The 13,659-nt window shown below is 42.3% G+C and overlaps 1 protein-coding gene across 10 annotated transcripts in view; it reads left to right on the forward strand.

Annotated features, from left to right (window-relative positions):
- pkd1l1 (polycystin 1 like 1, transient receptor potential channel interacting) overlaps window positions 1-13,659 on the forward strand; it is a 288,595-nt gene that overhangs the window by 85,119 nt on the left and 189,817 nt on the right. For all 10 annotated transcript variants that reach the window (XR_015757199.1, XR_015757200.1, XM_087987215.1 and 7 more), the window contains 2 exons: window positions 196-278; window positions 4,897-5,052. Coding sequence is in view for 8 of the 10 variants with exons in the window: in XM_087987215.1 (XP_087843341.1) it covers window positions 196-278; window positions 4,897-5,052 (239 nt within the window). In the remaining 2 variants the exon portion in view is untranslated. The remainder of the gene's footprint in view (window positions 1-195; window positions 279-4,896; window positions 5,053-13,659) is intronic.

A 13,659-nucleotide genomic window follows, 5' to 3' on the forward strand; every position in this document is an offset into this window, starting at 1 on the left:
CTTTTCTCCTCTGTTTCCAATAATTGATGCATGGTTCAATATTTTTGTTGCATCCATTTTATTGTTGCCTTTTTAAAAATCATTTTGTCATTCTCTTTCTGCTATCATCAATTTTTGATCTCTGTCTTCCTATTTCATTTTGTGTTCATAATATTGTCAAATTTCTTTAATCATCTTACTTTTCAATTTTTGCAGAACATTTCTCCAGACATGGGTGATGTTGTGATGCACTTTGGTGATGGAAATATGACAAACATTTCAGCTTCGAGTTCCAATAGGTAAAAAGTGAATTCTTTTCACATTTTCTAAGAAACTGAGCCAAACCTGTTGAGCAAGAGAATTCTGACAAGGAAAGAATATGTATATGGATAGAATAACCAAAGAATGACCGTATGTGTTAAAGGTGCAATAGAGTCATCGAGATGTATAGCATGGAAACAGATCCTTTGGCCCAAAGTATCCATGCCGACTCAATATCCTAAACCAATCTCGTCCCATTAGCTAGCATTTGGCCCATATCCCTCTAAATCCTTCCGATTCATATAGCCATTCAGATGCCTTTTAAATATTGTAATTGTAGCAGCTTCCACCACTTCCTCTGGCAGCTCATTCCATACACCACTACCCTCTGCATTAAAACATTTGCCCCTTAGATACCTTTTAAATCTTTCCCCCCTCACCTCATACTGATGCAGTCTAGTTTTGGACTCCTCCACCTGGGAAAAATACCTTGCCTATATACCCTATCCATGCCTCTTATGATTTTATAAACCTCTCTACGCTCACCCCTCAGCCTCCTATGCTCCAGGGAAAATAGTTCATATCTATTCAGCCTCTCCCTGTAGCTCAAATCTTTGCAACATCCTTATAAATCTTTTCTGAACCCTTTCAGGTTTCACAACATACTTTCTATAGCAGGGAAACCAGAATTGCATGCAGTATTTCAATAGTGGCCTAACCAATGTCCTGTACAGCCGCAACATGACCTCCCAACTCCTGTACTCAATGCTCTGACCAATAAAGGCAAGTTTACCAAGCACCTTATTCACTATCCTGTCTATGTGCAACGCCACTTTTAAGGAACTATGGACCTGCACTCCAAGATCTCGTTGTTCAGCAACACTCACCACTATTAAGTGTAGAAGTCGTGCCCTGATTTGCCTTTCCAAAGCACCTCACATTTATCTAAATTAAACTCCACCTGCCACTCCTTGGCCCATCTGATCAAGATCCCGTTGTTCTCTGATGTAACCTTCACTGCCCACTACACCTCCAATGTTTGTGTCATCTGCAAATTTACCAACTATTCATCTTAGGTTCACATCCAAATCGTTTATATAAATAACGAAAAGCAGTGGATCCAGCAATGACCCTTGGGGCATGCTGCTGGTCACAGGCCTGAAAAGCAATCCTCCATCATTACCTTCTGTTTTCTGCCTTTGAGCCATTTCTGTGTCCAAATGACTAGTTCTCCCTTTATTCTGTGTGATCTAATCTTGCGAACCAGCTCACCATGAGAAACCTTGTTGAAAGCCTTAGTGAAGTCCAAAAAGATCCCATTCACCGCTCTGTCCTCATCAATCCTCTTTGTTACTTAGAGTCATTGAGATGTACAGACGGAAACAGGCCCTTCAGTCCAACTTGTCCAGGCCGATCAGATATCCCAACCCAATCTAGTCCCACCGACAGCATCCGGCCCATATCTCACCAAACCCTTCCTATTCATATACTCATCCAGATACCTTTTAAATGTTGCAGTTGTACCAGCCTCCACTGCTTCCTCTGGCAGCTCATTCCATACACGTACTACCTTCTGAGTGAAAAGGTTGCCCCTTATGTCTCTTTTGTATCTTTCCCATCTCACCCTAAACCTATGCTCTTTAGATCTGGACCCCCCGACCCCCACCCCAGGGAAGAGAATTGGTCTATTTATCCTATCCATGCACCCTCATGATTTTATAAACCTCTATAAGGTCATCACTCTGCCTCTGATAGTCCAGGGAAAACAGTCCCAGCCTATTCAGCCTCTCCCTATGGCTCAAATCCTCCAACCCTGGCAACATCCTTGGAAATCGTTTTTGAACCCTTTCAAGTTTCACAACATCTTTCCGATAGGAAGGAGACCAGAATTGCACGCAATATTCCAACAGTGGCCTAACCAATGTCCTGTACAGCCGCAACATGACCTCCCAACTCCTGTACTCAATACTCTGACCAATAAAGGAAATACTACCAAATGCCTTCTTCACTATCCTATCTACCTGCAACTCCACTTTCAAGGAGCTATGAACCTGCACTCCAAGGTCTCTTTGTTCAGGAATACTTCCTAGGACCTTACCATAAGCTAAGATTTGTTTTCCCAAAATGCAGCACCTCACATTTATCTAAATTAAACTCCATCTGCCACTTCTCAGCCTTTTACTCATCTAATCAAGATCCTGTTGTAATCTGAGGTAACTTTCTTCACTGTCCACTACACCTCCAATTTTGGTTTCATCTGCAAACTTACTAACTATACCGCTTATGCTCAAAAACCTCAATCAAGTTAGTGCGACATGATGCACAAAGCCTAAACAGTCCTTGCCTTTCCAAATACATGTAAATCATACCCCTCAGGATTCCCTCCAGCAATTTGCCCATCACTGATGTCAGGCTAATTAGTTTATAATTCCCTGGATTTTTCTAACCACCTTTCTCAAATGCTGGCACCATGTTAGCCAACCTCCGGTCTTCCGGCACTAACCTGTGGCTAACGATGATGCAATTATCCCAGCAAGGGGCCCGTCAATCACTTCCCTAGCTTCCCACAGAGATCTAAGGTATACCTGATCAAGTCCTGGGGATCTATCCACCTTTATGTGTTTTAAGGCATTTGGAAATTTTTCCATATGTCTCTATTTATTTCTCCACATTTTCCTCTTCTATATCCTCCTCCACAGTAAACACTGATGCAAAATACTATTTCAGTATCTCCTCCAACTCCTGCAGTTCTATACATAGGTGAACTTGCTGACCTTTAAGGGGTCCTATTCTCTTCCTAGTTACCTGTATCTGTAGAATCCCTTTGGATACTCCTTACCCCTATTTGCCAAAGCTATCTTATGTCCCCTTTTTGCCCTCATGATTTCCCTCTTAAGTATACTCCTATTGACTTTATACTCTTCTAGGGATTCACTTGATCTCTGCTGTCTACACCTGACATATGCTTCCTTCTTATTAATCAAAACACCAATTTCTCTTGTCATTCAGCATTCCCTATACCTACCAACTTTTCATTTCACCCTAACAGGAATATACTGTCTTTGGATTCTCGTTGTCTCATTCTTGAAGGCTTCCCATTTTTTCCAGCCATCCCTTTACCTGCGAACATCTGCCCCCCATCAGCTTTTGAAAGTTCTTGCCTAATACCATCAAAATTAGCCTTCCTCCAATTTAGAACTTCAACTTTTAGATTCGGCCTATCCTTTTCCATCACTATTTTAACTAATAGAATTATGGTCACTGGCGCCAAAAAGTTCCCCGACTGACACCTCAGTTACCTGCCCTGCCTTACTTCCCAAGAGGAGATCAAGTTTTACACCTTCTCTCATAGATACATCCACATACTGAATTAGAAAGTGTTCTTGTGCATACTTAACAAATCTCTCTCCATCCAAGCCCTTGGCAATCCCTGTCCATGTTTGGAAAGTTAAACTCCCCTCGCAGAACCACTCAATAATTCTTACAGAAAACTGAGATCTCCTTACATTCCTTTCTTACTTCCCAGTTCCACCCAAATAACTTCCCTAGATATATTCCCCGGAATATCCTCCCTATTTACAGCCATAATGTTACTCCTAATCAAAAACACCACTACCACTTCTCTCTTGCCCTCCATTCTATCCTTCCAGTAGAATTCTATACCCTGGAACATTAAGCTGCCAGTCCTGTCCATCCCTGAGTGACATCTCTGTAATTGTTATGATATGCCAGTCCCATATTTTCAACTATGCCCTGAGTTCATCTGTTAGGCCTGTTAAGCTTCTTGCATTGAAATGAATACAGTTTAGTTTATCAATCCTACCTCATTCTCAGCTTTGAATCATGTCAACTTTGATGAAATTTCTTGTGTAGAGGAGTAGGGTTTTTTCTTTATTCTTTTGTGGGAGGCAGACCCTACTGGATGGTAGCCATTCTTAGTTGACTTTCAAGTGTGAGGCTTTCTCGGTCATATCAGAGGGCATTTCGAAGTTAATCACTTAAGTGTGGAACCATGAGTAGGCCAGACCAGATAAGCTGAGCGGCTTTCCTTTCCTGAAGAAATGAGTAAGCCAGGTGGCACTTATGATGTTAAGCTTTATAATTCCAGATTTTATTTAATGCATTTCAATTCCACCAGCTGCTGTGTTGTGATGGGAACCCATGTCCCCAGAGTGTGAGCCTGAGCTCCTTGTTTCCTAGTCCAGTAACTTTACCCCGCTATCCCCATTTCTCCATCATTCTGCCCCAAAGATCAGCATCAGGCTGAATTGTCAAACATCTGAACGCTTAATATCTAGGTCCAGGTATTAAAAGGCCAATGTCATCTCTGAGTAGCCTGTCCCTACAGAACAATGAACGCTGAAAAGAAAGTTAGGCAAGTGTTACATATTCCTTGGATGAACTTTAAGGAAACAAGTTCAACTCGGTTCCAAGTACAAATGTTGAACTGCAAAGTGTTTCCTGTTTCTGCTTACCAGTTTTTTGCATAGGATTGTATATTTAGCATTCTATTTGGAGAGTTATCATGTATCATATGTGGTCATTGTAAGTATCTTATAGAATATTACATGAAATTGAAGATAATTTGCTGCTTAACACTCTCTAATTATTGTTTCCTGATTTGTGTTTTCTGTCGCTGACAAAATTCTTTTATAGTTTCACCATCAACCACACTTATGCAGTTGCTGGAATCTATAACATTGATGCTTTCGTCAGTAAGCAGATTTTTCTGCTGTCTTCAACCATTGTAATTCAGGACCGGATTCAAAATCTGTTCCTCATGGGTCCAACCAACTTAAGCATTGCTACAAGGTAAAATCCTGAGATCTACACCTAACTGTCATTTAGACCTCTGTGAATAAACGGTCTTTTCAATTATTTTGGGGATATATGTGAAATAACAGCCATCATGCTAACCATCAAACTGGGAGATGAACTCTGGTTCAATGAAGAGTGCAGGAGGACAGGCCAGGAACAGTATTAGATCTACCTAAATATTAGGTGTCAACCTGGTGAAGCAAGAATACAGGTCTGTGTCATGCCTTACTGGGATTACATGCTGGAAATCAAGACCCACCATTGTTGGAGTTGTCACAAAATTTAATGAGTTTATTAAAATATGCAAAATTCTCTAATTTCTCTGTCTGATAGACTCAGCTTAACAGAAACAGAAGCTGAAGGGGAAGCCATGCCTGAAAAAAATTATTCCAGTTCTTTGAGGAGGTAACTAGTAAGCACTATGTGTAAAATACTCAAATTTTCAAACACAATTGATAAGCTGCCACACATAAGGCTACTTAGAACCAAGAAGAGGTCATGCCACTCTCGACTGGGTGTTGTGTAATGAGAAAGGAATAATTGGCAGTATGGTTGTGTGAGGATCCTTTGGGATGAGCAAGCATAATATAATAGAATTTCCCATCAAGATAGAGAGTGCTGATTCTGAGCCTCGGGTCCTGAGTCTAAATAGAGGAAAGCATGATGACATGAAGTGTGAATTGGTTTTTATAGATTGGGGAATGTTATTTCAATGGATAATGGTGGAAGGTCAATGACAAACATTTGAAGAGTGCATAGGTGAACTGCAACAATTGTTCATTCATTTATGGTGCAAAATTTAAAGAGGAAATGTCTCTAAACCATAGCTTACAAGGGAAATTCAAGAAGTAGTAGACCCAAGGAAGCAGCACACAAATTGGCCAGAACAAAACAACATCTGAGTGGGAGCAATTTAGAATTCAGTAAAGGAGAATAAAGGGATTGATTACAAAAGGGAAAATGGAGCACAACAATAAGCTTGCGGAGAACATAAAAAGTGATTGCAAACGATTCTGCAGGTATGTGAAGAGTAGAAGATTGGTGAAGACATATGTAGGTCTCTTACAGTCAGAAGCAGGGGAATTAATAATGGGGAAGAAATAAATTAGTGACCAGCTAAACACATGCTTTTGTTCTGTGTTCACAAAAGAGGACACAAACACACCAGAAATGTTGATGAATACAGGGTTTAGTGAGAGGGAAGAACTGAAGGAAATCAGTTTAAGTAGAGAAATGGTATTAGGGCAATTGATGGGATTGAAGGCTGATAAATCCAAAGGCCTGATAACTTACAACCCAGAATATATAAGGAAGTGGCCCCAGAGTTGTTAGTCATCTTGCAAGATTCTACACTCTGAAACATTTCCGACAGATTTGAGTGCAGCTAATGTAATACCTCTAAGAAGGGAAGCAGAAAGGAAATGGGAATTACAGACTAGTTAGCCTGATGTCAGTAGTGGGGAAAGTGCTAGAGTTGATTAAGGAAGAATTAACAGTTAGACACTTAGAAAACCGTGTCAGTATCAGACAGAGTCAGGATGAATTTAGGAAGGGAAATCTGCTTGATAAATCTACTGGAATTCAGTAAGGATGCAACTCGCAGAGATGCTGAAGGAGCGCCAGTGGCAGTGCTTTATTTGGACTTACAGAATGAAATCCCACATGATAAACTAATGGGCAAAATTACAGCCCATAAGATTAGGTTATTTTATTGAAATAGATAGAAAACTAGTTGGCAGACAGGAAAAAAGGAGGATGAATAAACAGGTCTTTTTCTTAATGGCAGGCAGTGATTAGTGAGGATACCAGAGGTATCAGTGCTAGGAGCTCAGCTATTCACAATATATGTTAATAATGTGGATTTGGCAATTAAATGTAATATGTCAGCATTTTCAGATAGCACAAAGCTGGGTGAGAGAGTGAACTGTGAGGAGATTGCAGAGATACTTCAGTGTGATTGGATAAGCTGAGTGAGCGGGCGAATACTTGGCAGATGCAATATAATGTAGATAAATTTGAAGTTATCCACTTTGGGAGCAAAAGCAGGAAGATTATAAATGGCTATAAATTGAGAGTGGAGAATGTGCAACAGAACCTGGCAGTTCTTGTATAATAGTCATTGATGGTAAGCATGCAGCTGCAAGAGGCAGTAAAGAAGGCAAATGGTACATTGGCCTTCCTCACGAGAGGATTCAACTACAGGAGCAGGGATGTCTTGTTGCACTTAAAGAGGGCCTTGGTGATACAACAGCTGGAATGTTGTGTGCAGCTTTCTTTTATCTGAGAAAGGGTGCACTTGCTATAGCGGGAGTGCAGTGAAGGTTTACCAGTCTGATTCCAGAGATGACAGGACTGATGTACGAGTCAATCATAGAGTCGTAGAGATGTACAGCACCCTCCAGTCTAACTTTCCATGCCGACCAGATATCCCAACCCAATCTAGTCCCACCTGCCAGCACCCGGCCCATATCCCTCCAAACCCATCCTATTCATACACCCATCCAAATGCCTTTTAAATGTTGCAATTGTACCAGCCTCCACCACTTCCTCTGGCAGCTCATTCCATACACGTACCACCCTCTGCGTGAAAACGTCGCCCTGTAGGTCTCTTTTATATCTTTCCCCTCTCACCCTAAACCTATGACCTCTAGTCCTGGATTCCCCCACCCCAGGGAAAAGACTTTGTCTATTTATCCAATCCATACCCCACATGATTTCATAAACCTCCATAAGGTCACCCCTCAGCCTCCGATGCTCCAGGGAAAACAGCCCCAGCCTATTCAACCTCTCCCTGTAGCTGAAATCCTCAAACCCTGGCAACATCCTTGTAAATCTTTTCTGAACCTTTTCACGTTTCATAACATCTTTCCGATAGAAACGAGACCAGAATTGCCCGCAATACTCCAACAGTGGCCTAACCAATGTCCTGTACAGCCGCAACATGACCTCCCAAACTCCTGTACTCAATACTCTGACCAATAAAGGAAAGCATACCAAATGTATTTTTTCCTATCCTATCTACCTGCGATTCCACTTTCAGGTTAAATCAGTTGGGATTATATTGACTGGAGTTCAGAAGAATGAAGTGGCCGGGTGTGGGGGGCAACAGAGAGAATCTCATAGAAACCTATAAACCTTCAAGAGGGATAAACAGGGTGGAAGCCAGAAGGATGTTCCCGATGACAGGCAAATCCTGAGGAAAAGGGGTGAACTATTTAGGAATGAGATGAACAAAAATTTCTCTACCCAGTGAGTGCTTAGCCTGTGGAATTTGCTCCCATAGAAAGCAGTCAAGGCCACAACATTGCTTGATTTCAAGAAAGAATTAGATACTTCAAGAAGAATTGGGGCTGTAGGGATCAAAGGATATTGGGCGAAAAGCAGGAGTTAGTTACTGAGTTTGACAATAAGGTATGATCATAGTGACTGGCAGAGCAGGCTCAAAGACCGAATGGCCTGCTCCTACTATGTTCTAATTTTCTTATTAATGTATGAGCCCATGGTGTTGGGAGTAGTATAATAGCCCGTGGAAAGAATTAATAAAGAAATAATAGAGGACAGTTGGGATAAAAGAGACATTTTCAGAATAGCAAGCAATAACTAGTGGAATACCACAGTGCTGGGCCTCAATTATAGAACATAGAACATAGAAACGTACAGCACAGAACAGGCCCTTTGGCCCACGATGTTGTGCTGAGATTTAATCCTAATGTAAAATATAGTAACTTCACCTACGCACCCCTCAACTCACTGCTATCCATGTGCATGTCCATGTGCATGTCCAGCAGTCGCTTAAATGTCCCCAATGACTCTGCTTCCACCACCACAGCTGGCAACGCATTCCATGCATTCACAACTAGTGGGCGGCACGGTGGCACAGTGGTTAGCACTGCTGCCTCACAGCGCCGGGTTCATTTCCCGCCTCAGGCGACTGACTGTGTGGAGTTTGCACATTCTCCCCGTGTCTGCGTGGGTTTCCTCCGGGTGCTCCGGTTTCCTCCCACAGTCCAAAGATGTGTAGGTCAGGTGAATTGGCCATGCTAAATTGCCCGTAGTGTTAGGTAAGGGGTAAATGTAGGGGTATGGGTGGGTTGCGCTTCGGCGGGTCGGTGTGGACTTGTTGGGCCGAAGGGCCTGTTTCCACACTGTAATCTAATCTAATCTAATCTAAACTCTCTGCATAAAGAACCTACCTCTGACGTCTCCTTTATTCATTCCTCCTAATATCTTCAAACTATGACTTCTCGTACCAGTCAATCCTGCCCTGGGGAAAAGTCTCTGGCTATTGACTCTATCTATTCCTCTCATTATTTTGTATACCTCGATCAGGTCTCCTCTCTTCCTTCTTCTCTCCAGAGAGAAAAGTCCGAGCTTATTCAACCTTTCCTCATAAGGCAAGCTCTCCAGTCCAGGCAGCATCCGGGTAGACCTTCTTTGCACCCTCTCCAAAGCCTCTGTATCTTTCCTATAGTAGGGCAACCAGAACTGGACACAATATTCCAAGTGTGGACTTACCAGGGACTTGTAGAGTTGCAGCAAAACCTCGCGGCTCTTAAACTCAGCCCCCTGTTAATGAAAGCCAAAACACCATATGCTTTCTTAACAACCCTATCCACTTGGGTGGCAACTTTGAGGGATCTATGTACTTGCACACCAAGATTCCTCTGTTCCTGACACTGTCAAGAATCCTGTCCTTAATCCTATATTCAACATTCGAGTTCGATCTTCCAAAATGCATCATTTTGCATTTATCCAGGTTGAACTCCATCTGTCATTTCTCAGCCCAGCTCTGCATCCTGTCTATGTCACGCTGCAGCTTGCAGTAGCCCTCTATACTATCGACAACACCTCCAACCTTTGTGTCATCTGCAAATTTACTAACCCACCCCTCAACCTCCTCATCCAAGTCATTTATAAAAACTACACAGAGCAGAGGCCCAAGAACAGAGCCCTGCAGGACCCCACTCAACACTGTTCTCCAGGCAGAATACTTTCCATCTACAACCACTCTCTGCCTTCTGTCAGCCAGCCAATTCTGAATCCAGATAGCCAAATCTCCCTGTATCCCGTACTTCCTGACGTTATGAATGAGCCGACCATTATCAAGTGCCTTGCTAAAATCCATAACGCCACATCCACTGTTCGACCGTCGTCGACCTGTCTTGACACCTCCTCAAAGAACTCAATAAGATTTGTGAGGCATGACCTGCCCCTCACAAAGCCATGCTGACTGCCTTTAATCACACTATGCTTTGCCAAATAGTCATAAATCCTATCCCTCAGAATTCTTTCCAAAACATTGCTGACCACAGATGTAAGACTGACTGGTCTGTAATTGCCAGCGATTTCCCTATTACCCTACTTGAAAAGAGGAACAACATTCGCTTCCTTCCGATCCTCAGGTATGAGTCCTGTGGAGAGTGAGGAGGCAAATATCCTCGTCAGTGGCTTAGCAACCTCCTTTCTCGCTTTCCTAGGAGCAGCCTAGGATAAATCTGGCCTGGCCCAGGGGACTGATCAATCTTAATGTTTTCCAAAATTTCTAACACATCAACTTCATCAATCTTGAGCTGGTCAAGACTGATCCCAGTTCCTCTAAGTTTTCATTTACAACAAATTCCTTTTCCTTAGTGAAAACTGAAGCAAAAAACTCATTTAAGGCTTCGCCTATCTGCTCAAACTCCATGCACAAGTTCCCTCCGCTATCCCTGATCGGCCCTACCTTCTCCCTGATCATTCTCTTATTCCTCACGTATGAGTAAAATGCCTTTGGGTTCTCCCTAATCCTTCTTGCCAAGCCTTTTTCGTGCCCCATCCTGGCTGTCCTCAGTCCATTTCTGAGCTCCTTTCTAGTAAGCCCGTAATTCTCTAAAGCTGTGCTAGATCCTTGCTTCCTCCACCTTACGTAAGCTGCCTTCTTCCTTTTGACGAGAAGTTCCTCTGTTCTTGTCATCCAAGGTTCCTCAATCTTACCCCCTTACCTGTCTCAGAGGAACAAATTTGTGCATCACTCGCAACAACTGCTCCTTAAATAGTCTCCACATGTGCCCTTTCTGTGGAACAATTGCTCACAGTCTGTACTTCCCAATTCCTGTCTGACTGCGTCATAATTTCCTTTTCCCCAATTAAATACCTTCCCTCGGTAACTGCTCTTTTCACTCTCCAAGGCTATGCTAAATGTGAGGCAGTTGTGATCACTTTCACCAAAATGCTCTCCCACCGCGAGATCTGACACCTGTCCTGGCTCGTTGCTGAGCACCAAATCCAAAATGGTCTCTCCCTTCATTGGCCTGTCTACATACTGAGTAAGGAAACCCTCCTGAACACACCTGACAAAAACGGCTCCATCCAAACCATCTGCACTTGCGAGGTTCCAGTCGATATTGGGAAAGTTGAAATCACCCATAACAACAACCCTGCTACTTTTGCATTTTTCCAGAATCTGCCCGCCTATGAGATCTTCAATCCCTCTCCTGCTATTAGGTGGTCTGTAGAAAACCCACAATGTGGTGGCTGTTCCCTTGCTGTTCCCACCCATACTGACTCAGTAGACAAACCTTCCTCAACAACCTTCGTTTCTGTAGCTGTGATGCACTCTCTGATTAGCAATGCTACACCCCCTCCTCTTTTTCCATCCTCCCTGTTGTTTTTAAACGTTTTAAACCCTGGAACATCAAGCAACCATCCCTTCCCCTGTGAAACCTACGTCTCCGTTATGGCCTCAACATCGTAGCCCCAAGTACTGATCCATGCTCTAAGTTCATCACTCTTATTTCGGACACACCTTGCAATTATGTACAACATTATATATTAATGATTTGAATGATGCAATAAATGTACTATTGCCAAGTTTGCAGATAACACAAAAATAGGTGACAAGGCAAGAATCTAGAATGATTCAAGGAGTCTGCGGAGAGAGATATAGACAGATCAAGTGAGTCGGCAAAATCTTGGCAGACGGAATGTATTGTGGACAAATATGAGCATATGCACTTCGGCAGGAATAATAAAAGAGCTGAATATTATATAATTGTAGAAAAACTGCATAAACTGCAGACATAGGGATTTGGGGGTCCTAATTCATGAATCACAAAAAGGTAGCATCTGTATTCAGTGAGTAATAGGGAAGGCAAATGGAATGTTAGCCTTTATTTCAAAGGGAATGAAGTATAAAAATAGGGAGATCTTGCTAAAACTATAAAAGGTACTCGTCAGACCACAGCTGGAATACTGTGATGAATTTTAGTCTCTGTATCGAAGGAAAGATGTACTGGCATTGGAGGCAGACCAGAGAACGTTAATTGATTCGAAGTATGGAGAAATTTTCTTTATGAGGGGAGGTTGAGGAGGTTAGGCCTGTACTTTTTGGAGTTTAGAAGCATGAGGGGGATTTTATTGAAACAACAAGATCCTTAGGGGTGTTTGACAGGGTAGATGTGATAAGGTTGTTTCTCTTCATGGGAGTGAGGTTCAGTTATATCAACACAACATATAACTGCAGGAGTTCCTTCGCAATATGTCCTAGGTCCAACCATCTTCAGCTGCTTTATAACTTATCTTCCCTCCATTGTCAGGTCCCAAGTAGAAATGTTTGTTAAAGATTACACAATGTTCATCACTAGTTGTGACAGCTTCAGTACTGAAGTAACCTGTTCATATGCAGTGAGACCTGAACAATATCCAGGCTTGAGCTGACGTGTTGTTAGTTACATATACTAACAAATAATGTGGTTACAAGAGCAGTTCAGAGGTTAGGAAGTCTTCAGTGAGCAAATCAAAACCTGTCTTCCCAATGCCTATCTACTATATACAAGGAACAAGTCAGGAATGTGATAGAGTTCTCTTCAAAAAGAAACTGAAAATCCTGTGGATGCTGAAAATCAGAAGCAAAAACAGAAATTCTGGAAAAACCCAGCAGGTTTGGCAGCATCTGTGGAGAGAAATCAGAGTTAACATGTCAGGTTCTGTGACCCTTCCTCAGAACTGAGGAACACTTCATTTGCCTGGTTGAGTGCAGCTATAGCAATACTCAAGTTTGACAACATCTGGGACAAGGCAGCTGTTTGATTGATATCCTATTCAACATTTCCAACATTCACTCCCTTCACCATCAAGTTGCAGCATTGTGTACCATCGACAACATGCTGTAAATGCAGTAACTCACAAAGGTTCCTTTGGAACACCTTCTGGTCCTGTAACCTTTACAACCTAGGATGCAATAGAATATTGTCACATGCAAGTTCCCATCCAAGCTATACACCATCTTGACTTGCAAGAATAATACCATTCTTCACTTTTCTGGGTCAATATCCCAGAACTGCCTTTCTTACAGTAGAATACATGTCACAACATTCTAAGGATTGCAGTGATTGAAAACTGCAGTTCATCGCCAACGTCTTCAGAGCAATTAAGGATGGGAAATAAGAATGGGTGCCTTAGCCAATAATTCCTATATCCCATGAATGAATAATAAAGAAAAACTTGCAACCCCCAAAAACCATTCATGGCCTGGAATTTGATAAAAATTGAAAATATCTCTGAGCGAGTTGCCTGTATGGCAAAGAGCACCAGTTCAAGAAGTCCTGCGCCCCAAAGCCAGCA

This window comes from Chiloscyllium plagiosum, unplaced genomic scaffold, assembly GCF_037043375.1.
Source record: "Chiloscyllium plagiosum isolate Xiang-an unplaced genomic scaffold, Cpla_swu_hap1 HiC_scaffold_5, whole genome shotgun sequence".
NCBI classification, from domain to species: Eukaryota; Metazoa; Chordata; class Chondrichthyes; order Orectolobiformes; family Hemiscylliidae; genus Chiloscyllium; species Chiloscyllium plagiosum.